The sequence below is a fragment of the Catharus ustulatus genome, chromosome 3, assembly GCF_009819885.2.
Source record: "Catharus ustulatus isolate bCatUst1 chromosome 3, bCatUst1.pri.v2, whole genome shotgun sequence".
In the NCBI taxonomy this organism is placed as follows: Eukaryota; Metazoa; Chordata; class Aves; order Passeriformes; family Turdidae; genus Catharus; species Catharus ustulatus.
In genome coordinates, this window is record NC_046223.1 from 1,956,703 (window position 1) to 1,982,809 (window position 26,107).

General features: G+C 40.7%; 1 protein-coding gene across 1 annotated transcript in view; it reads right to left on the bottom strand.

Moving 5' to 3' along the window:
- The window catches only part of FANCL (FA complementation group L), a 65,424-nt gene extending 42,733 nt beyond the window's left edge, over positions 1 to 22,691 (bottom strand). Inside the window, exon 1 of the mRNA XM_033056058.2 lies at positions 22,531 to 22,691. Within this exon, the coding sequence (XP_032911949.1) occupies positions 22,531 to 22,656 (126 nt within the window). The 5' untranslated portion in view covers positions 22,657 to 22,691. The remainder of the gene's footprint in view (positions 1 to 22,530) is intronic.
- Between the last annotated feature and the right edge of the window lie 3,416 nt (positions 22,692 to 26,107).

The window sequence follows — 26,107 nt, forward strand, 5'->3', positions numbered from 1 at the left end:
GAATGCACAGTTACCATTCTATTTTTATTTTCCTCAGAAAACATAAATAATTAAACTCAACTTCAAATAAAAAGATGAAGTTAGCCTTCCTACTGAACCACAAACATTTTTCCTTTATGGTTTGTCTAGCAGGATGATAATCCTGTACTCTTGCTAGAAATTATCACAAGAGAGTTCTCTTCATTTTAGTCCTTTTGCAAGGTGGATGCAGTGGATGTCTGCACCACAATTTAAAAGGCTTTTCATCAGGCTTCATTCTTGATTTCTACTGTAAATTCCACAAGCTACAGTAGTTTAATGCAGAAGCGTAGATGTCCATAAAAAGCTGGAGGGAATGGTGTAAGTTATAATGCTGTTATAAAACTGTCTGTGATATTAACACACACTGTATATTAAATACACAAAACTGTTACAATAACTTGAAGGTTGAGACAAACTCATGAAAACAAATAAATTCTTTAGGACAGTAGGCAAAAGGTTGTTCTTTGTAAAAAGATTTAAATACAGTTGTACAGCAGTCCAAATTAAAGCCCCCAAATAAAAAGCTTTTTCCATACTCATGAAGCCTATGCACAGAAATGCATCCACAAAATAGATTTTCCAGGGAGGTCGCTCCCCTCCAGGCAAATTTAGGCACCTGATGTGTACTGGGGGGGAAGCAATCTCCCAGCAGAGTGAAAGGATGTTTCATGAGCAATTTAGAGCAGAAGCCTAATTCAGGTGCTCTCTGACACTCTTCAGAGGAACCTGTCTTTCCACATGGATTTTACAGGAAGCTTTGGGAGAATACCCTCCTCACTGGGATAATGTGCTCAGCTATTGTCAAATATCAGGAGGATGAATATTTCCCTGCCTCCCTCCAATTGGCCCTTTCAGTCTGGCAAATCATGTGAAAACAAAACTTTGAAAACTGCATGTAAAACTGGAGTAAGACACAAATCCATGCTCACACTCCACTTATAGTTACATTATTGTAAATCCCGAATAACTCCTTAGTTTAAAGAAGAATTATCCTATGTCATATGAGGTGAGAGTAGGATCTTCTGGATCCATAAATAAGAATTTCTCTGAATGGAGCAGCTCAAGACAAACTGGTTATTTCATAAACTAGATGGGGTTTGCAACCCCTGCAAATGTTTTAGTTTCTTTAAGCAGAAACAACCTTGTTATTGAGTGTTTGTTAGGCACCATGATGAGCCAAAGAAGGGAAGAAATCCAGTTGGTTCTGTCTTGGTTGGTTAGTTTTTTATAGACTACAGCACTGTAAGCAATGCAAGCACTTCTCTCCTCTGCTCTGCAGTTCTGGTCAGTGCTATTTGGTACAAGGAGCTGATTTGCTGCTCTGAGCTGGTTGGTAATGTTAGAGCAGATACCAGTGCAGCACTAAAGGATGTGCAAAACCTCACTGTTTTAACATTGATTTCTCAGGCACACACTACAGGTCCTTAATGTGTTCTGAGACAGACTTAGTTCAGGGTAGGACAGAGCACTCAAACTTAATTTACTGAATTATGAATTTTTTTCTCCTCAATTTATAGCATTACCACCTGAGTGTAAGACTATTTTACATGGTAGGGTCTCTCATTTTTGGCCTAGCATAGTGCCTGGTTTTTAAAATGCCTCCTAAAACCACTCCACATTCATCTTTTCATGTGTTTTTTTGTCTCTTGAAACATGAATAGAGGGAAAGTACAGCTGTGCTTAGGCACAATTGCATTGAATTAAAGTTGACTGTCATTTGAGGTATTCCCAAGGTCATGAACAGCAAAATATGAAAATTTCATCCCTTTGCTGTTGGTCGAAACCTTAATATGTTCCATGACCCTACACTAGATTCAACATATAAAATGAGAGCACCTTAATAAATCTCTCTGTAACAAGTATTACACATTATGAGAAGGAAAACTTAGATCAAGCTTCTCCTTTGAAGTTTTAATGGAGACTCCAATTTGATGACAGCAACTCACCTATGCTTGTAATAAGTTTGCAAAGCCTGGAGCAGCTCGAGTCATCTTGGGCTGTAGCTCTGGATGACAATGAACTCAGGCAGCTGCAAGATTCAAAGGGCTTATTCAAATAGTCCAGCTCTGGCCTTACCAGGCATGGCAGGCAAACTTTTAAATACTTTTCTCCCTATGAAGGAGTATTTCCAGTTTGAGTTGCTCAGAAGAGTTTTGTCCTGTTTTAAAAATGCAAAACCTTCCAGTCTGAAAACGATTAACCAGTTTATGCACCTTTGTTCCACCCTGGTGCAAGCCAGAAGAAGGGGAAGGGGGAAGAAGAAAAAAAGAGGGAGAACACAGCAGGGCAAAGGGAAAGAAAAACTGGATCTTGGAGCTGTGTGTTTCTCACTGCTCTGTGTAACTACATTCAGGTCCTAGCTGGGAAGTTCACCTTACTGGATGTTTTCCCCTGTGGAGAAAATTCCATATGAAATGAGGAGGCTCTGTTTAAAACGAAACTTAAATGTAAGTTTGCTATTATGACCCAAATCTTGCAAAGATTTTTGCAAATATTTACCTCCCTGCACTGCAGCTCTCTTGATTTTGGTGGCACTGCCAACCACGTGTACAGGCAATAATTTAAGTCTGTCTGATAGTGAGCATCTAAAGGCTCAGAACTGCATTTGTTCTCTCTCTGCATCAGAAGGATGAAGCCAAAATAATTCTGTTTGCCTGGCACCGTGTGTTGTAACCACAGTGTTATGTACACTGCAGACATAAGTCTCTAGTGATTAAAAGTGCTTTAAGAGGCAGGGAAAGTCATTCAACATCAGTAAGATTAAAAGAGGAGAAAGCAGCACTGTACATTTTCAAAAATCAATTATGTAATAAGGATGTAGTTTACCACCAGAAAACATGAGGCAATCATTTTAGCAAGGCTGTTTTTCCTGTTAAAACATGGGAATCTGCTCCTGTCCAGGCACAGATTTCCTTCTCTCATCCTGTGAGTCAAAGACAACTTTGATTTCTTCAATGAGCCTTCTTCCTGGGTGAATGTGACACCACATTATCTTGGCTTATATTTTTCATTCCCAGTTTAACAGTTATAAACACCTTTCAACATCAAATAAGAGCAGCAGGGTAATCCAGATAAAAGAAAATTCTTCAACCCTAACAGCCTGACTCAGATTTATACGCCTGTTTCAAATTTCTGTTTCTCATTCCAAGACTTGCAACATTTCACAAGTACCATATAATGTGCTACTTGATTGGCCTTTCCAAGGATACAATGTGCTGCAACACATTGTTCAGGAGTTTTATAGGTAGGCATCCCTACCACTTCTGGTATTCATTGAAAAAATATATCATGGGCTTCTCTTTCTGTGCTCTACAATCTTGACGTTTCTTAATATAAGGTTGTCTTCCAAGATGTCAAACTGGTTTTGAATTATTTTATGGTGTTCTCAGTTAAAACACTGTCATGTAAATCAATCACATCCTCAGTTCTCTGTCAGGGAACTGCAATCTTGAAGTACAGCCTTCAAATGGAATCAGTACTGCTACCAGATTTCCTTATAGGAGAGCAACCATCAGTCTGGGATTTACTTGTTACTGTCCCAGGTAAAACCTTTGCCAATAAATTACTGCCATGGATATGAACATTCCAAGTGAGGTTTCACTTGTTTAACCTTGATCCCAGCTTTGCCACTTATCACTGTTAACCAAGCAAATATCAGTATTACTGTCTTGAGCAGCTTTCAACCCCCTGTGAGGTGTCTTGCAGCTTTTTCTTCCAACTGAGCTGTTTTCCCAGCACTTACGGAGCTGCACCATATCCAAGCTGACTTTGGACAAGGAGGAAAGTGGTTTAAAACATCATTACTGATAATTTTCTTAATGCTATAAAGGTGCTTTTTTTAGGATTTTATAGATACCCATGCTTTATAAATTATTTTCTATGTGCCAGAGCTTTAAAGTTTACACCTGGTAGTTAGACTATCATTTCTTAAACATCTTTTGAAATATCACCCACATGTGCTCCCACACATCAAAACATAGCTACAATAACTTAGTTTTAAAGTAATTTCTATTAATCTTGTAACGTTAGTAAAATATTTATAAATGCACCTTTAAGTGTCACCACTTTATTCTAAGAAGTCAGTAACTGGTGGTAAATTACTGGTGAACAATAAAGGTGCATTAGACTAATCCACAATTTTGGAGACTTCAAAGCTTCAATGCAGTTGTTTCTCCTTCCACAGGCAATATATACGTAATTTTGCTACTTTTCCCCCTGTCAGATTCATAATGTATTTCCTGTTGTCTCTTTCCATGCCCTCAAATCCTGAGGGGGGCAATCTTGTAATTACATGCATTAACTCTATTATATTGTGAACTTGTATGATTCTGCACCCACAGAATGAGGAGCTGCTGTGTTCTTAAATGCCAGCTACTCTTTAACTGTAAAGGCACCTACTATTTTATTGGAACTATTCTTGCTTTATTACTGTAAACAACTTTGATCATAATGATGCCATTTGAAAGAGCTGATCAAGCTGAGAAAAATGACACCACAGTCATAAAGTCACACTAAATTTTGCTATTAACATTTTATAGTGCATATAAGGAAGGCGTTCCAAGTTGCAACTACAGACAAAAGAGAAAATTAATTTTACATAGAAATGTAGATTTAAGCATTAGCAATATATTGGTACAATCATTTGCACCATATTCTTAAGCACAATAGATGACCCTCTCTGTAGGTAAGAAAGCCTGCTGGTTGTCACATCTTAGATGAATCTGTGCTTGCTCTGTGGCAAACATGAGAATATATAACAGCCCTTATCCCTGCAACAAAGATAGGATGATTGAGTTAGGAGGAAAAAACAGAAATGTCATAAAGAACAATTTGAAAAGTTATCAGAAAGAAAACTCAGTTCACAGGAGAGCTCTTGATAGAAAAGAAAGCCTTCGCTGAAGGCTGAAACACTTTTTCCAGCAAAACTGATCACCTGACCCCTAGGATAATTTGTTTTCTGAGATAAATGCAAAACATGGAGTTTGGAGGCAACTGGTGAAGTACTATTCTTCGGTCACAACTGAAAAATAGAATAGACTTCCATCTGTACTGGGAAATTTTTGTTAAAAGTAGTTTAGTTTGGGCTATAAGGTAAAACAAAGGGATTTTGGTGCAACATATTGTGTGAATTCACCAAGGAACTGCAAGTGACAGATCCAGACAGGGAAGTAACTGCTAACTGTGCTGTAACACGGAGCAAAGTGTAACAAAAGTGTAACAGGGTGAAAATAAATGGCAGTTTGTAGAAAAGAGAGGCAACTGTTTGAATGTCAGTTTGTGAAGTTTGATGTGCAGGACTGGAAGCTGCCTTTCATTAGGGTAATTTTCTTTTCTCCAAACACATCCTCAAGCAGCAATAAGTGGGAAGTCCTTGGATGAGGGTATCACTACAATAAATGGCAGGGAAAAGCAGTGTCACAGGAGCACTCTTTATTCTTTGTGGTTTCCAGCTGCAGGAACAGCCCTTTTTATATATTTTCAAAGTTATGAGAGTGATTGCAGTTTCATGCAATGGGAGCTCTTGTCACCCTTGTCTTACAGCAGCAGTCTGAACTGGAGTGAGTGGGGCAAATATCCAGCCATAGGAAAATGAAGTAGAGGAGATCCAGTTCCAGCTACTCTTGGATCTCTCTTTGAAGTGCAAAAAGGACTGGAAAGGAAAGAAGATGAGCTTCCAAAAATCAGCAGGCAATTTCAAGGGAGTCCAGATTCACAAAGCAGTTTGGGTGGACATCACAGTCCAGACACACAATGGTGGAAGTGGAATAAAATAATTTCACTTCAACTTCTGACATGGGCTACCTGCCTTGCTGGTTTCTGAATACTGTACATCTATTATATGCACTTATTTATTTAAACTGTGAGCTTTCAAGTCAAAGGACTACTTAGGTCTGTGTGCTTTTCTAGGTGCAATGCCTTCACTTGGCCAAGCCCAAGATTCAGATGAAAGTCAGTGCATTTAACATTTAAGAACAGCAGAATTTAGGAGTATCATTTTATGGACATTTTACTTTTTCCTAATAATGTAGAAAGTTCCACTGTAGAAGTGGAATGTAGAAGATCCACTGTTTTGAGAATACATTTTTGTTTAATTGTTAAGGTCTCGTAGAGGGAAAAGAGACATTTTAAAAAAATATCTGGTAAACTATTAAGCTTCCTAAGTTATGAAATCTCTCAACATCAGCTGTTGAAACTCTCTGACCTAAACTTATTGAGTAAGTCTGCTGAAGAGAGCGTCTACCAGGGCCAGACATTAAAAATAGCTTATGTAAAAGACTGCAAGATATCTTTGCTAGAAGCAGGACTGCTTTCCACTAATATTCATCCAGCAGCACTGATCCTCAGCTGTTTTATAACTTGACTTTTTTTTAATGTAATTTTCTTGAATTATGCAATTATCAGTAATTTGTTGATTTGGTTGCGGTAATTTGGCTTTGGGATCCTCCTCTCCCTGATAGCATAAGATTTCTTTATGTACTTAAGCAAGTAAAATAGCTGACAAACAAAACTGTGAAGAATTTACTATTTATGTGGAGGAAGATTCTGTGTTTGAAGACTGACTAATGGCACACCAAAGAGAACATAGATAAGAAGGAAAAGAAACAGCAATTTTTGAAATATCAGATCTCTTACGTAGAGAGAAGAAAAATAAAGCACAGGGGCTGAAAAGGAGGAAAAGAAATTATTTTTTCATAATTGGGATCTAGGAGACTTGAAATCCTAAAGCAGGGAGCTTTGCACTGTTCCTCTGACATTCAAGTTTGATAAATGGCAGCTTGGTTATTCCATATGTCAAATGTCCCCATTCTATATAAAGAGAAAGATACACATAAATGTGTAATAACAAACCTGAATGTGTCTAAAGTGAACCAAAGCAAAGCAAAGCAAAGCAAAGCAAAGCAGACCAAAACCTAAGCAGGTCTCTCTAAAGCCATGGCAAGAGCTGTGCTGATGCATATGGAGACACCACCTGATTTCTCACTGACACTTTTATTTCTGTAACAGGTTTTTGTTTATTCTTCAGGGCAGAAAGGCTGCATTTTCTCTTGCCCTGAGCTAAATTCTCTAAAACTGCTAGGCAGGAAATATAATATCCAATATCCTACTATTTCTCACTTCATTATACTAATACAGTTTCACATACAATGAGGCAGAAATAATGAAGAAAATATGCTGTAGCAATGAGTCTTTATGTGACTACTTTCTTAATAGAGTCTTATACAGCGCATTTTCAGGTCTCTTATATGAGATTTTCTTTCTATATCTAGTCTAATACATTTAATTGTACTTTTTAGGGAAGAATTTTAAAATCCAGCACCACAATGGCCCTGGTCCTCAGCTGTCACATGAGAGCTGTCAGGCCTGCATGAGTGGTGATTGGGGGGGTGGAACATCCTCCAAGAAAAATTTTTCCTAATGCCACAGAATCAGCAGTTGCACAGGGCTGGTGCAACTGTGCATTAAAGAAGGGCCTGGACTTCTCTGAGGACTCATCTGAAGTTTTAGAAACAACTGTTCTGAAACTACACCGTAGTGACCTTCACTTCCTTTACATCCTTGCTGTAAAGGTGGTTTCAATACCAGAGTAATTCGTGCCCCACAACAGGCACAGACCCAAGGCATTCACAGGAGAAACCCCTTTGAGGGCTATATTGACTTCAGCAATTGCCACAAAGGCTGTTCAACAGTGTCACAAAGCCTTTTTCAAGGAAACAGATAGGAAATATTTTCTTATTCTATATTGCCAGTATTCCTTTGATACTTTGCTCCTGTGAATACCTGAAGCCCTCCAACTGTCCATGGCTTTTAGGAGTCAGGAATTCCTAAAATAGGAAATGTAGGCTGAGAAAAGGCTCTGACTGACATCCCCGGAGGCTGATGACCTCCATTTTTCTGTAAGTGATAGAGCATAGGCAGGAGCTCTGCTCACTTCTGCAGAGCCACCACCACGACCCAGAGGAGCCCACATGGGGCTGCCAGCACTGTTCATCCCCTATGCCCAGTCAGTCCATACATGTGTGAGACTTCCAGCAAGGATGCCAACCTGGATCATTCCAATGGGACTTCCTGCAGTGTGAACACTGGGGAGACAGGAATTGGATCAAATCCAGAAAATTCACTTAATCTGGGCCACAGACAGAGTTGTTGGATAGCAACTCCTCTTGGTCACTGCTAACTACAGCTGAATTCAACCCAAAGACTTAGAAAGTTTCTTGTAAAGTATTTGTTAACTCAATCCAGCTGGTCTCCCTGGATATACTTTTCTAAAGCTATGCTTCCAACTTAGTTGTCATTATTCATGAGGCTTTCTGGAAGTGCTGATACTTGCACTTAGCTTCATCATTCATTTTCTCCATTATATTCCATATGAAATTGCATCTGCTACTTGTAGATTGATAAACACTGGATATATCTCCTAAGGGCTCCTACAGTTTCAAAATCAGATTGGTTGCTATTATTATTTAAGGCAAATGTATCATTAAAACACACATACAAATAGTGCAGACTAATACATTACATATGAGGAAAACATTTTTTTGCTATATGAAAACCTTATTCCAAATTTTCCAAACTCTAAGCAAGCTTACAAATCTTTAAACCATTCTGTTGGGTTTAAAACATTAAAGCTCTTTGACCATTGCAAGTACTCTTTCTGTCTGTTTTCCATAAACTGGATTTAAATATATTTACAAAGTTCTTGTGTGGAACATAGTTTTATAATTTTGTGGTTTAAGGATAATTTTGGGCAGCATAATGAAACAATTACATGTTTTAAAGTTGTTTTTCTGTTGACTTTAAGAATTTACTCTCTCAGATTAATCTACCTTGCTTTACTTTCTCTACTGTTGACTCCTTTCTCCACAAACAGTTTGTCTTGGAAGCATTTTTATCCTTTTGTTCTCAATACTGCCAGGTCACAGTACCATGAAAATTTACAATGAATCCTGACAATTAAACAAAGCAGTTTAGATTGTATTTAGTGACTATTTGACCCCACTGGATTTTATCACCACTACTCATAGGGAAATAAGTGTGTAGATGAGATTTCCAGAGGTTGATGGGTAAGTCCCAAATGTGAGAAAGGGATATTCCAGAATGATGACACACATGGTTTAATGCAGAAATTCCATCTTCATCTGACACTCTCTTTGTTGCAGCGTTTTATGTAGTAAAATGGTACAGTAAAACTTGATAGTAAATAACAGTAATAGTAAAACTATATAGTAATAGTAAAATAGTAGATTGTAATACTAGAAAAAAAAGTGATAGTAAAAGAACCCTAGATGGTAATAGTAAAATAGTAAAACTAGATAGTAATAGTAAAACTTGATCATAAGATGCAGTGAATGAATTAAAAACAGGGTAAATGGCAGAGAACAAACCATAAAGTGATAATAGATGCAAAAGTATCTCAATGGCATCTCATTTTTAGTATGTTAGACAGCAGGAAAAACTGGCAGGTTGACTTGTCTTTGCTACAGGCAAAGCACCCCCAGGAAGTAACTTTGAGTATCTTGCCTGATTTTCCAGGATGGGGAAATTTAGTTTCCTTTCCTGGATAATCTAACCTGGATTGTTATAGGACTAGTGCAATAGAAGACTGGAATACTGCTTCCTTAAGACATTGTTTCAGGGTGTATTTCCCACTTGTGGAGCAAGTGAGAAAAGGAGAAAAATCTGTCAAGTGAGCTATCAAAAGGAACAAAATAAAAAACAAAATAGAGATAATAACACTTCAGTAGAATCACATGCTCTTTTGACTATCAGTGAATCTCACAAAAGGCTTTGCAGAACTTTGAAGGATAAAACGCTCTCACATGTTGGCGTCAGACAGCTCTGCGCAAGCCGGGCGTGATGCATTTCAAATGGAAAAGCTGTCCTCTCCCAGAGATGGAACTTGATCCTGGCCTGTCTGTGTCACAAATAAATACATAAGTAACTGCACAGTAATTGCCAGGCAGCAGGGAGGTCACAGAACAGAGGCAACCATCCCTTTTGGTGCAGAGATGGCTTTCCCAGCCTCATGGCAAACACACACGGCAATTTGGGAAATGGAAATTCCATGCTGGATCATGTCAGTGGTCCAGTGCTCTGTCTCTGCAGTGAGTGGCCAGGACCAGATGCTTCAGTGGAATTTGCAAGAAAACCCACAATGGACAATTATTGAATAATTTGCTCATAGGGGAAGTTTCTTCCTAATCCCAGACAGCTAATGATTGGTTTATGCCCTGAAGCATGAGGGTTCATACATCTCCACCCCCAACCATTTTTATCCTATCTAAGGTATCCCTGGGCGCTCTCATTATCCAAATAAGTGTATAATCCTTTTTGAATCCTACTAAGCTCTTGGGCATAATGATAGCTTGTTGCAGTGAGTTCAACAGGCTAATTATGCATTGTGTAAAAAAAGTATTTCTTTTTATCAGTTTTAAATTTGTTTCTTTTCAATTTAATGGATGTCACTTTGTTCTTATATTATGGGGAACAGTAAATAGGAGCATTCAATTGACCTTCTCCATACCATCAATTATTTTATATCTCTCTATCATGTCCCCACTTATTAATTTCCTCTTCCAACTGAACACTTCTCATCTTTTAAATCTCCCTTAATATGGAGGTTTCTCCTTGTTTCTGTTCCCTTCTGTTGCCTAACTTTGGGCTTCTCCTATTTCCTCTACATATTTTAGGATGGCATGACTATGAAATGAATATTGTATTTTGGGAGAGTGTGCCAACAATGTGTATAATTGCAAAATTACAATATTGTCATTGTTTTCCATCCCATTCTTTCTACATTCTCACATTTTGTTTGCTTTTTTAACCTCCACTGCTCATTGATCAGATGTTTAATTGAGCTGCCCGCAGTGACCCTCAGGTCCTTTTCCCAAGTTGTTACAGTTAATTTAGAAGCCAGCAATGTGCATGAGCAATTCAATCTGTTCCTTCCAATATGTGTATTTTCATATTTGTCAATGCTGAATTTGGCTGCCATTGTGCAGCTTATTAGGTCTCATTGAACATCTCTGCAGTGCTCTGTAGTGCTGACTAACCTAAATAATTCTTTGCCATCTAGAAAGTTTTCCACCCTCCCGAATACTTTTTTCCAAGTGACTGAATTTATTTGTCAGAATCAACCATAAGACAGTGTTTGTGGTGTGCTACGTGTAGTCTGTGGCTGGAAATGTGACTACTTTTGATTAAGTGTCTGATAGGACACAGGGGTTAGAATAACTAGATTTTCCAAACATAAAAACCAAGCCCTACCTGGAGTTATACACGAAATTAACTCCCCATTTGGACATGCATCACAACCACAGCGATTTTTCACATGAAGTGCAATTTTTTGTGCAGGCATAACTATCTAATGGCATCTTATGCAAAGAGACAGAAGTTTGCTGAGAGCTGTGTGTTTGCTGAGACTTTAAATAATACTCTGCATTTCAGACTGCAAAAGCCAAAGTTGTAGACTGTCCCTTCCCAGTTTGGATTTTCCACTGGTTCATTCATGGCCCCTCCCTCGTGGTAGATCAAGGCAGTCACAGCCTGGAGCTCAGCAGGAGATTCTAGATCTTTAACTCTTGTATTTCTCTTGTGCAACAGAGACACAAGTTTCTCCTTACATGCCTTTTTTTTTGTATTAATTAATCTTCACAAATAAGATCACATTCGAGTTTTAAGAGTGACCTGAACGTAAAGATTGAACAAATTTAAAACAAAAAAGAAGTTTCTGCAAGTAAACCAGAGAACTTAAGTTCTCAATCCCAAACTTGTACTGACAATTCAAGTGGAGTATTATCCAAAGGTAATTTTTGTTTACAAAGAGTAAGAAGTTTCTTTGGAGAACTAATTTTTTTTGCACATGTACTGCTTTTCCAAAAAAAAAATCAAGGTAATTGCAACGGTAAAGCTCGCTTTTATTTGTGGCCTCTTGCAACCCACTCCCCAGCAGGTTTTTCACACATCTCCAGCTAATTTACATTTTTAGAGAAGCCACACAAGGCACAATAAAACTTCCTCAAGCACGATGTTGATTTGAGGGGTCACTATGCCATGTTTTTGTTAATCTCTCATTTTCATGAACACCACATTGATATAAAATCTTAGCAGGCCCACATACTTTTGGTTATGCTGATATGAGAGCTAAGGGACACTGTGGGATGTAGCACACAGCCTTACCCACTTTGGGATATTCTTGTTTCTTAGCATCTCTATCCCTCTGAAATTTAAAGCTCTTCTGTACCCTCTGGCAGATAAAACCAGCCAAAATAACACAAAACAGAGGAACAATCTGAGAAAAAAAATCTGGAACTATGCCTTGTCCTTCCAGAACTTGTACCTCAAAAAATTTCAAGCAACAGACATGCAAAGCTGATTTAAAAAAGAAAGCACTCATGATTAATTTAAATTACTCTAATTAATTAAAAGGCTCTTGATAACTAATATTTTTGTAGGCACAATTTAAAAACACAACAGCATATAAAACTGTCTATGTGGAATAAGATACATGAAGTCCACTCCACCATTGTTTTCATTTAACATGCCTACAAGGAAATTTATTTACTCACCATAACACAGAATTTCTGAACATGCTCTCTGTTCTAATTTGCAATTTTCATGTGCACTAAAAATTAGTTGCCATACTTCTTCCTAGTAAGTGATATGGATTGTTGCTGACAATTGCCAAGAAAGTAGTGTATTAAAAACCTATCAATTACTAATTGCTTCCAAATATTTTATTAAATGCATTATGAAAACTGAACACTGGATATTTTTTTCTAGTTGCAATACACATGTTATTTTGCACACTTACAATTGAAAGCTAAGCAAATTTCTTCAGCTGATATGAGATCATTGATATTTGTATCTGCAGAAGTTTCTTGAGAGTAAATATAAAAATAATGAGAATATTTAGCAGTTAGGCAACTGGCATGTGACAACAGCTTTGTGAATGGCACTGAAGAGGTAAATTCTACACTAAAATTTCCTTTCAGGTTTTTATATGAAGTGCATTCTCAAATCAGTGTTAGGAATGTTCCAGTAAGAGAGCTGATCCTAGAATGTACTGAACAACCCAGAAATAGCATTCAAATAAATCAGTCCTTACAGGACTGAATTCTAAACCCAGTGACCAGCAGTACCAAGCAATACTGTCCTGCTCAGCTACAGACAGATTCTAGCACAAATCAATGATTCTCCACTCAAAAATCCTTTAGTTTGAAAAGAATTTTCTGTTAACAGTCATGTAAATAAACCCATTTCAAAAAAAGCCAGATAACCTGATTTCAAATGTGATGGGAATAATCATGGTATATGACAAATTGTCTCTTCAGAAAATGTGCCTGTAAAACCTGCTGCCCAAGAGCAGCTGAGTGCTTTATTACAAAGCACAGTTTAAGAGATTACAAATATACAAGGTTAATGTGATTAAAATTAGCAATGAAACCATAAATAAAACTAATGGGTCTGCCAAGGCCTTGCTTAAAAAATAAATATAACAGTCATACAGAGACACAGGAATGACATGCTACAAAAAGAATTAGTTACTTAGCCACAGAACAGTTATAGTGCCAAAGGCCATCATGAAAGGCATTTTAAACACAAAGGGAGAAATAATTTGTGAGAATATTAACTTATTGTGCATCTCCCTTACCCAACCTTTCCTTGTGTTACCCTGGACCAAGAGCTGCCTGGGCATTTAAAACTCTACATGACCAGATTTTACTGTACAGCAGTCATTCTCCTAACTAGGGAAGCAAGGGGGACACTTTTTACAAAATGAATTCTTACTTTTTCAGGAAAGAGCCTTTACATTGCCAGCTCCTAAATCTCCTTGTCTGCCTCAATTTTAATGTTGTCAGGTAGTTTGTTTTAAAAAATTTCCATATCTAAGAAGTATTAAATAACTTAAACTTTAGAACAAAGACAAATATTGCTGGGAATTAATTATTAATAAAAAAAAAGAAAAAACAAACAAAACAAATCTTAATTTCCTGCATTATGGCCCATTTTGAGAGTGAACAGAAATGCTGTTTAAAAAAAAGGTCTGTGGAAACTGTGCTGAGATGATATAGACTGGGTGCCTAGAATAATATCCTGTTATTTATGCAGGTTTTACTTTTTGAGTAAGGGTGTTCCATAATTTGACAAACTACAAAATATTTGTGAGTCTGTAAACATATGAAAACTCAGTAACATAGTGTCCATTCAATATTGATTATTACAATTCCAATATCACACCATAAAACTGTCCTGGGAACTTTGTCAGGACACCAGATATTCCTTGCATGTCTGCTCAGACCATCACTGGGAGACTGCTCAGGGACTGGAATTTCCAATCAAGATTTTGCCTGGCTTTACCTCAATATATTCCAGAGATTTCTGTCCTCCAAAGAAACTCCATAATCTTGGAAAAGTTAGAGTGAATATTTCTAACCTCTATTACCAAACTCATCACAGTTTGATCCAGTATTACTCTCTTCTGTTCTCTTCAGTCCCCTAGGTCTGTACGTCTCTGCCTGGAATAAAGCAAGGCCCAGATATATCTTCTGCCCCCAGGGCAGGGTGGATCAGCTGGCCAAGATCTCACCTTGGATCTCCTCTGAACTCTGTGTCTTGCCCCCTGTCCACACAACAGGATTACTCTGGTGTGAGTGTGTCTGTGCTCTCAGGAACTGAAACACTGTGAGAGTTTGTTGCTGTACCATGGAGAGTGGCACTGGGGCATAGAAAATATTAAAGGTGGGATAGTGCTGGAGGACTGCAGAATGGTGAGAGGCAAGCTTCATGCAGTCCTGTCCACACACATTGTGTCCAAACGTGGCCTCAGAACTGAGCCAGGGAGTAAATGAGATAATGTGCAAGAAGATTAGAATAGAATAGAATAGAATAGAATAGAATAGAATAGAATAGAATAGAATAGAATAGAATAGAATAGAATAGAATAGAATAGAATAGAATAGAATAGAATAGAATATGCACACAAAGAGCAGCCAGGCTTGCTTTCAGGCTCAGCACACAGCCTGTGGCACCAGCCACAGGGAAGGTGAACCTGTTACTGGCCCTGCAGATGACCTGCCTGAGTAACTCTGGCTGCTGAATAAAAGTATTGTTAGGGAATGAGGGCAAGGAAGTCTGTATGGGCGGGTGCCACAACGCAGACGTGACGAGGTGCAATTTCTGGGATAGATTTATCATGCTGCAGCTCCCACTTGCATTCATATGCATGCATCCTGTTAGAAATGTGATACCAGATGCTGTTTCCTGGCAACAGGCCCAACACCCCCTTTCTCTTAGGTGTGAATTTTGACAACTCCAATTCACTGGAGTCCTAGTTATGTTATCTTTTCTAAATGCTTAGAGACTAAAAAGACCTCTTGCTCTTTCTGCCATGGACTTACGTGCCACTCAGGCCAATTTCCAATGCTGTATTATACCAAAAATATCTTCTCTTATGTGTAGCACAATTGCTACCACTAAATAGGGAAGGATTGGAAACATTCTGACTTGAGCATGGATAACACAAGTCCTTTTTTTGCTGTGTTGTCAGTCAGAGCTGTTGTTATGCTTGGCATATGTCACATCAATGTATAAAAAATGCCCATGTCAGTCAAATGCATGCTACGTGTAGATTGGATGTCACTATAATGTTTTGTATTAAAATCAGTGCCACAAAACATGCACAACTTTATAAACATCACTGGGGAGATTTTCATTTGGAAGTGTACAGCTGCTTGCAGCCATCATCTGCACAACACCTTAAGACCTTAGAAATTCTTGGGAAATTAAATTTCAGAAGAGGGACACTAAAATACCAACTTTACCTCTCTATTGTTACTCACAGACCAAGGGGAGGTCACCTGTGCCACTTGCTTCTCCCCATGGTTTATCTGCTGCTAGGAAACACACAGAGAAAAGCTGAGTTCCCAACGAAGGGAACTGCAGAGCAGGGGGTGCTGGGCTGGCACAGGCTGACACTGTGGCCCCTGCGTGAGCTGTGCTGTGCCTACCTGAGTTCTACACACAGGAGTGGGAAAGGTGGGAGAGGTGGGGACAGGGGCCAGTCCCAGCTGAGAGCTGGGAGCTCAGCAGCACCTCCAACCCTACACAGACTAGCTGCCATGGGAGAAGCTGGGAGGCTTTCAGGGCAGATGGTCACTGGGTATGGACTTGGGGTCACTGTAAAGCTGGTCCCAGTGTCACTGTGGATGTTTCCTGAGGAACTTTTTTCTGCCAAGCACAGCCCAGGTGTAACAGCTGCACATACTTTTGCTCACACAGATGCTGTGGCCTGGCTAATCCAACAGCAGTTTTGAGAATAAAAGCTGTTTAGAAGCATTAATTAATCTTTGCAATGAGGGCATTGTTATTAACCCTGTTGTATGTGTAGGTCACATCTGTGGTTGGTGCAGCCTCGTTCAGTGGTCTGACTCCCCTAGGATGATTCCAACTTGTGGCAATATGGATTTTGTCTGGAGATGCTTCAGCAAAAAACAGACCAAGGACTGTTGGACAGATATTGGGAATTCTGGCTCTGATTGTCCTTCTAAATCTGCAAAATACTTTCACTGATGAATCAGTGGTCAAAGAAAGCAATCTTGCCCAGAGACAAGAATATAAAGCCGTCTTTCTGGTCATTCTGAAAACTCAAGAAATGTATCATTTCATCTGCATTTGACTGACTGGGTTCAAGTGATTATTGAATAAAATGTGGCCTATTGCTTGTCCATAAATACTTACTTTCCCAGTGTGACATTCTGTTGTTAATAAAATGAAATCTATTCATGTCTTCTATTAAATTAGCAGATTTAAGCCAAAGAAACTCCTTAGTATAAAACAGCTAATTCAAAGTAGATGCATAAATGGGTAAAATGTTGTACTTTGCTGGTTCTAAACACCCAAGAAGTTGAAGATTTTCCTCTTGGTTTCACAAAGCAGTAGGCAAAACCAGTGACTACAGTTCCAAACAGGATTCTCAGGGTTTGGTCAATGTTTTTTTCTGGTTTTTTTGATTCTGAGGCACCAGATGTTCATGAGGGAAGGAGCAGGAAATCCACTCTCTAACTCCATTCCCTAATTCGAGTTGTTACTCTTAGAGAGAAACCTATACATCATCTTTGTATATTAGCAGGAGATCCTATGGCAGAGATAAATATGCTAGAAATGCAAAAGGCCAGGATGAATAAGTGGGAAGGAGGATGCTCAGAGGGGCCTGAAGCTACTTGCTTTCTAAACACACAGAAACTCCCTCAGAAATGACCCTAAAAGGGACTGCTTGGAGGCACATGGACAAGTTCACAATAAGTGGCTCTGCAAACAATGTTCCTTAATCCTTTAGAAAGGCAGTTGGATTGTGCTCCAGAAGTTCACCAGACAGTACAGACTCCCAATCCCCAACAAAAAAGGAGTTAATGGCCTCAAACCTCATGCCAGGGGCTGTGAATGACAGCACTCAGGCTTTTAAAGGCACAACATAACAGTATTAGACTCATAAAAGAATACACACATTTGGCATTAAAAGGATGGCATAAATATTTTGAAATGGCTCCTGGGGCTTGGACAGAGAACACTGTAAAACAGCCTCTTTATCTTTGCAAGAAAATATATGCTCATTGAAAAACTGCTGGATTGGGGAAAAAGTGATTTCCTTGCAGTGTTAGAGCCCCAAAGCCTTGGTAGCAATTTTTCATCATTTTGTTAATTTTCACTAATATGACAAGTATGCTACTAATATGATTGTTCTGTTTAAAAACTAATACCACTATTAATATGTTACAGTGATGAATTACTAACAATAATCTATCACGAAGGAAAAATAGTGACATAATTAATGCAGTGTTACTATTGTGCAATAGCAATTTGTTAACTCTGTGCAAAGCACTCAAAGAAAACTTTATTTTTCATATTTTCTTCCATAATTGCTTTTACCCATATTTACAGCAGAAAGACCTGCTTGCAAAAGAGAAACTCAGCACGTGAGTCTTTTCTTTTTGGTCCAGTAGATGCTAGCTCTTAGACTGACAGACTTAATTTCAACTTTACTTTAGAATCTGGGTATTATCTTTTTAGGTAAGACTTTTACTGCTGTTTTTAAGATCTTTCCTTTACTTCCTTGTACAACAATGCAGCTTATTACAGAGCTCTCACATTGCAACCATTTTATGACCAGGGGATACACTGTCATATTGCATTGATTAAAACACTCCCAGTCTACACATCATTGCTTTTTTACACACACATTTCAAATGCAATCTCAGGGAAGGTAAACTCATACAGAAAACAGCTTTGCAAAGAATCTAGTTGCTTTACCATAAAGACTTACCCCCCCAAAACAAGAAGAATGGAAGAAAATGTGCATATTCCCTTTGAGCTTTTTTCCATGGTTTAAAAAATCTGTGACATTATTTCAAATGTTGTCTGCAAAAGAGCCTTTTACAGGGCCCTTTTCCAGCACAAGATACCCCATCACAGACATCATAAACATCCTTGAGCATGGACCACATTATTACAGCTCTTTGCACACTTTCTGCTAGGATCCTTCTACTCCCATCCCCACTCAGGCCAGTAACTAGTGCCCCTCTGCCAGCCTTTCCCAAAGCATGGAAAAAGCAGCCTGCTCTCTGCACAGGTGAGCAGGGCAGTCAGGATGGGCTCAGCCATGGATCTGCTGGATTTGTGCCTGCTCACTCTTGAGACAGGGACTGCCACTTACCCCATTTGTCACCAGCACTGCAGGGTCCTCTCTGCTCCTGCTCATCACATCGGGGTGTGATACAATAGCTAATTATAAGATCAATCATTAGCAGCTCTGTAAAGTCAGAGGAAATACTATCATGCAGGTCTGGTGTGATTTTCCATAACTTCCCACAGCTGGAAGCAAGAAGTTGGAAAATTCTGTCCAGTCTGACTGGTGAACCTGTCTGTAACCAGCAGTTCGTGAAAGACTGCAGGATCTGTCACAGGATCCCTCTATCACCTGTGCATATGCTGTGATAAAAACCCCTGTCTTAATTACATTTATTTAATACTACCAAAATGACAGTAGCTCTGCCATTTTCTGGTCACTGTGATAAAAAAGTTTAATAATAGTAATAATACTAAACCCTGGAGCAAACAAAAGTTGGACTTGGTAGAAATATTTCTCAAGCAACTACTCAGCTGGACTTACACAAACAATGGAATTCATCTTGGATTAAGTACTGCATTTGTTTTTTAAATGGATAAACAGAGAAAGGAAATTTAATCTATTCAATGTAATCTTGTTTAATAAAAATCTGCACGTCATTACCTCTTCTTCATATCTGCAGAGCCAACATAGCACTGCCTGAATATTCCCAAAAATTAATAACACAAACACAATTGGGCAAAACTGTTTTTTAAAGCGTAACAAACACTTTTGCCCTCTTTTAGCCCACATGAAAACTGGCTTTGCTGTTCAGCAAGCCGTATCTAAGAGTGCAATAAAAATGCCCTTGTGTACTCACAATGCTTGATTTTCACAAAGTTTTATGCTGAAATAACCTGTTTTTAAAGGATTGTAAAGCAACATGTTTCTAAAGTCACGTCTCAAATGCTCTGGCATGTCCTTTTGAAAAGCTAGCGGAATGAAGACAAGATCTGAAAGCAGTACAGAATGATGGCACCATTTGGAACCACAACAAAATTATTTCTATCTTCACTCATTTAAAAAAAAAAAAAAAAAGCCTAAGAGCTGAGTATGGATTAAATATAGTAATTCAAATCTGGCTGAGAAGCTGCGAACTTTTATGCCAAGTTCTAGCCTGAAATGAATTTAAATGGCCACAAGTAAAAAATCCACAAAGGGGAGATTGCAATGAAATCCTGGCAGGGAAATAAAAATATCATCGTAAGCAAATAGCGTAACCTTAAAAAGGGAAGCAGAGAAAGCAGAAACTGGGAAACATTCTTGAACTTCTCTATAAAAGAACTAGAAAAAAGTAGGACAGCAGAGCTGGGGTCACTGTGAAAAACCAAGTGATGGTGTTTGTTTTGGTATTTGAAATACAGGAGTGAGGTCAGACTGTGAGGGGTGACCTGAGGGCTGCCAGACTATTGAGAGCAACTCCAAGGCCTGCATGGCAATTGCTCCACTCTGGCCATAGCCCAATCAACTTCCCAGTATTTTACTGTAAAATACTTTACAAAAACTTGTGCAGTTCTAAAATGCAACTTGTAATGCAACCCTGTATAGACTGGCAGTGTAATACATATGTATACTCTTTTTTTTTTCTCCTGTGCTCACTGTACATACAGAGCTCCTTATCCCAACAATTAACAATGGCTTTATGAGGGACTAGTGAGATTTAGAGAAGGTTTGGGGATCCAAACTGGTGATCTCTTTGCGGAGAGAGGACTTCTGCCCTCAGCAGACACAATATTTAACATAAAGGGACCTTTGCCTGTGGCAGACACAATATTTAAGGTACAAGGATCTCTGCCCATGGCAGAACAGCATCTAAGGGACAATAAAAACTCAGGTATTTCCAAAGCTGAGGCAGTTGGCTGTGGGAATGGTGGCTCAGGGCAAAAGGGATTGGGAACCCATCTGATGATTGGTAGTTGTCACAGAGCATTTTCTCTTTATTGAGTAACAGGGTGAACAAATAACCTTGTTTTTCTATATAGCAACTCCTCACATTTTCCTTGCTGTATTGCTCTTTCTACACATGAACAGCAAAGGTAATACTGTACATTCTGTGACATTTGAGGACCTCCTAGAAATGACTGAGTAGGGAGACATCAGGAGGTGGTGCTCTTTCTTAATACAAAAAGGAACAAAATACAAGCCGTGGAGAATTTCTGGAGTCTTTGGCACAATTCCTGAGAGACGTGCTGCCTAAAATTCCTCAAGTACGCCATGGGAATTGTGGGGCACCAGGTCCTTCCTGGGTAGCTGACAGGCTTGGTGCACTGCAAGTCAGCCTCCTGCATCCCTAGGCACTTCCACCACAGCCTTGGGAAGCTGGGATCTGATAGGATCAGGTCTATGGACAGGGATTTATGGACATTGATGGAGTGCACTGAGGTTCTTTTCAAATACACTGGTATTTCCAAATAGAGAAACTTGCTGCCGAAGTAGGGCTGCAGGTGGAACATGTCATTCTAACACTTCCTGTACAGTTCCTATGATAAACCCCTATTTCCCGGCAGGGAATTCCCGCATAGTAATAATAATAAGAATAGATAATAACAACATGCATGCTTTCCCGTCGAGCACGAATTTTAAGGAAACGCAATGAAAAAACTTAAGGCTGGAAGTTTCCACCCGTCTCCCCCCTGCACACCGCATCCTTCCCGCTGGAGCGGGCGATGCCTTTGGAGCCGCCGCCTTTTCCCTGGGAGCGCCGGGCGCTGCGGGAGGTGATGCGGCCGCTGCCCCCGGCCCCGGCAGCCACGGGAGGAGGAACAACCTCAACCCCCAAACCTGCGGGAACAACTTCCTGTCCTTTATGCCTCCCACCGCCCCCCCCATAGGGATATATTGAAAGATAAATATATATATTTATCTATATAAATATTTGTAAAACCAGCAGTTGATAAATGCAGCTAGTAAATAACCACCCTTGAAAAAAAAAAAGAAAAAGAAAAGAAAAACACCCCACACAAGCCATAATGATGATGATGATGATGACGGGAGGGGGGGAAATAAATAAATAAAAGCGAGCGAGAGTCGGCGAGGGAGAGGGAGGCAGGTTCAATTATCTAAACAAAGAAATCATGGCGGAGTGTTTACATTTGGCAGCCCAAAGCCTCTTGGATTACGGAACCCCCCCCAAACCCAAGCGGCCCCCCCCGGCCCCCCGCAGTCGCGGCTCGCCGGAGCCCGCCCGCCGACACCTCGCCGCGGCCCGGGTAAGTGCGGAGCTTGCGGCGGCCGGACCCGGGCGGGCGCTGGGGCGGGGGCGAGCGGCTCCCCCCGCCCGACGCGTGTCTGTGTGTGAGTGTGTCTGTGTGTGTGTCTGTGTGTGTGTCGCGGGGGGGACACGGGCTGCGCTCGCCGCCGCGCCGGCCAGCGGCCGCCTGTCCCCGTGCCCGTCTCTGTCCCCGTGCCCGTCCCCGCCCCGGGGTCACGGCGCCCGGCGCTGACTGGCGGCTCCGCCCCCGCGGCCGCCCCCCGCGCCCCCCGCCCGCCGCCGCCGCCGTGCCCCGCCGGGCGCAGAGAGCTGCCCGCCCGGGCACGGGGGGGGCTCCGCTCCTGGGGAGCGAGAGGCCCCGCAATGGGCAGCGGGGGGAGACGCGCGGACGGTGGCGGGGGCGGCTCGATGAGGCTCCTTCTCCCAGTGTCCGAGAGCCGCAGCGCAGAGCGAGCGTGGGCACCGGCGGAGGCGGCTGGGAGCTGGCAGCAGCGCAGAACCCCTCTCCCCAAAACACCGTCACGCCCGAACGTGTCAGCTGCCAAATACCCTTGACCCAAATGCCTTCTCCCCGAAATGCTTTTTACTCTGCAAATGCTCTTATCCCCCAAGTGCCATCAGCCTCCAACACCCTCACCTTCAATGGTCCTTGCCCTTGCTTCCAAACATCCTTGCACCCTTTTGTTTCCGTCTCCCTCGCTCCCAAACGCCCTTGTCTGCAAACAGCTTCACCCCCAAACAGCACCAACCCCGATCTTACCATTAAACATCTGCACTCCCAACATTTTATCCCCCCAAACCCTCTTGCTCCCAACCTCCCTCAATGAAGAAATGGGTTTAGCTTTTGGTGCTGCTCAGAGCTGTGTTCCACGTCCTACCCCCCACCCCCCGAAACAGCCAGAAAGGCGCCTGGGTCCCTCCCCCTGCCATCCAGCCCCCAGACTGCTGATCTGACACTGCCCCCCCGCCATAGGCCACTGCTGTGAAATGTGGAAATGACCCTTTCAAGCAGGCTGCAAGTGTTGCTCCCATGCGTCCATCAAAAAGTCCCCCGGCCCCAGACACATCTCAGTGCTAGAAAGCTGTAAAACTAATTTGGCACCTCTGCCCTCCTGGATGTGGCTAAGGGGCAGTGGCCTCCCCCTGGTTTTATGACCCGAGTACACTGGCTGTGCATCGGGCAAAATGACTCCTGAGGTAGCAGGACGTAGGGGCTGGGGAAGACACACCGCTGGTGCCAGGCTTTTTCTGTCGCAGTGCTGAACTTACAAATATTTCTGAGGCTGTGCTCCTACATGCCCCACATTCAGAGTGCATTAAGCTACGTGTGATTGAGAAAAGTAGCAAAGATACGTCTTTATTAACTCTTTGAACTGTTTGACTTAAAAAGTTAGTGAAGGTCAAATGCTTTTATTGTAGAGTTATGAAGCAGTGTAAAAGGGTTTGGGACAGGGAGTTTGAGACATTCACTTTTCATGCTCATCTGTGGGAGTGGGTTTTACTGTTGTGTGTTGTGTGAAGGTGAGAAGCCTGTGCTCATGTCAGCACAGTGGTGGTGCTGCACTGAAAGAGTGAGTGAAACAGAAGTGGGTGGAGGTGCTTGTGGCTGCCACGGCTGGGTGTGCTTATCCAGGGCTGTAGCTTTGGTTCTCAGTGTGTGCATCCATCCCTTTTCTGAGTCTGGGGGCACCGAGGGAGGGGCAGTGGTCTGAGCAAGGGCTGTGGCTGGTACAAACCCTTGATGTCTGTCTTCCATTACCAGATGTTGCGGTGACACGTTGTGTGACAAGGGTACAAAACACAGGTTAGCACCAAATGTCAAACCATGCAAAACTTTGGCTCTGGAGACATCAGCAAAGAAAGTCATGTTTCCATTGCTTAGAAGGTCATTACTCAAAATCTCTTGTTTCCTTTCCTCTCGTAATTCCCTCCTCTGTGCCGCTCCATTCCCCTACATCGACATTTCGGCCAGGCTTTTCTGGGTTTGTACATTCTGCGGATAAAAGGCCTATTGAGGAAATTCCCCATGCACTTCGATCTTTTGCCACTTTACTTCCTAGAATCTCTGAAGGTCTGAGGCTGTTTTCTCAAGGAAAGCTCTTAAATTAAGTGGCCTGTTAACTGTTAATTGCAGTTCTGTTCTGGCTATTTGCTTGAGTATCATGTCAAACCTGCTGTTCTGGTCTGGAAGCTACACTGGTGATCTGCTCTGATCTCTAAATGGCTGTTGCTTTCTGCTGTGCTATTGAAGACCAAGGTAATATTTCTCTTCTTAATGCAAACTGACATTGCCTTAGATTTAAGAATTTTTTTGAGCAAGGTGTCCCACTTAAAACTGTTTATACAAAAATCTCAATTTTACGGCTGCTAAAAATAAGAAACAAAAAAAAGGGCTGCCTGAGACATAGCACTGAAATAATTTTGTTTGTGTTTCTGCAGTAGGAATGTGTTTAGAGGAGAAAAACATCTAAAGCTGAGCAAAACAATGACGAGTTGATGGGTAGGTGGTTAACAGAGTTCTGCAAGAACTCCTGTTTATCAAACTGCAACCATCAGTGTACTCAGTGTAAGCAGAGCTTGAACTTCCCGTGTGCGCTCCCAGGCTGACTGGAAGTTTGGAGAAGGGTGCATTATCTGTCTTGAGGTCTGTGCAGTGTGTGCAACAGTGGCAGTGCCAGAGAAATTCATCCCTGGAAACAATTTCATTCATTTGTTGTGAAGTTAGGTTCTGTTTTCCAGTAACTGTAAAATCAATGCTCTGTTTTGGCTGTTTGACCACGATAGTCACACTGAAATGATAAAACAATGCTGGTGGAATGGATATCATCATGTCTCAGGCTGAGGAGAGCATTACTGGGGCTGGCTCTCTCGTGGTGAATGTTCGTAGGTTTTTGATTAATGAGAGTTCATTCGGGTATTGAGAGAAGAAGAGACCTCTCAAATGATGCTGAATCTGTTTCCCCAGTATGTAATAGAATGAAACTCTGGGGCTGTCGCTGGACAGTAAGATATTCTGACATGAATATATATTTCAGAGCTCTGCACAAAATGAGGATTTCATGCATAGGCAACACAGTGTGACAAGTCATATCCTGTGTGACCTTGTGCTTACAGTATAAAGTTGTGTAATAATATATTCTGCTAAATTAATACACAAAATAAATAGAACATACTTCATTTTTATGCTAATAATGATATTTTTCAATGCGAAGCACCTTTTATTCTAAGACCTCAAAGTAAATTACAGGTAGGAATAAACCAAGCTTCACAACACCATTGTGAATTTTTATATTATCATACAGAGAAAGGTATCATTAATTACTGTTATTTAATTTTCTATTGATTATTATCTGATTTTCCTACTCTCTGATACTGTTCTCCCTCCTAATATGTGGACGATAAAATATGAATTTATGAAACAGAAAAAAAAATTAATTTCAGCCATGGGAATGGACAGATCCATCAGAGCTAAGAGGGAAAATAATACTGACTGATTCCTGAAGGAATTAGCAGAGAATTTTGACAGTAGAATGTATTTTATGTGGCTGGAACAGAAAGTAAATTTGGGCTCACTCTGATGTGTGGTTCATCCTGTGATGTAACTGTAGGTGAAAGGCTGATGAGACTGTACAAAGACTTTAGCTGAGGGAACAAAAGAAACCCAAACTGTTTTGTTTAATTCGAATCACAAAGGATAGGATTTGTTTAATTCACATCTCCCAGGATAGGGTTTCCAAAAGGAGGGATTACTGGCTTAGTTCTACTGCCAGTGGTGAAAATGCCATTTACTCCAAGGAGAACAGATTTAGGCCACTGACAAGTGCTTTTGCAATGCTGTCCTTTATGTTTGTAAAGTGGGAGTGCTATCTTGCATACCTGATACTCAAGTGTGTGTTTCTTACAAACTTCATTCAGCACAAGATTTGATTCTCTGTTGGACCCCTGGATGTGGAGGTAGAATAACAAGAATAACATTTCTGGGATGAGAACCCAGCTTGCAATGTTCTTCAGCAGCTTTTTCTCCATCTATGGCAGTGAGGTTGTGTGGGCAGGCAATTAGTACAGAATTTGCTCTAACTTATTAATGCATATTTACAACCTTAATTCCAGTTTAACAGAATGTTTTGTGGCGGAACGTTTACAGAAAGAGCATGTGAAAAAAATTATCACTGCATGTATTAAGCACAAAGAAAGCATCCCAATACTGCTGTGTA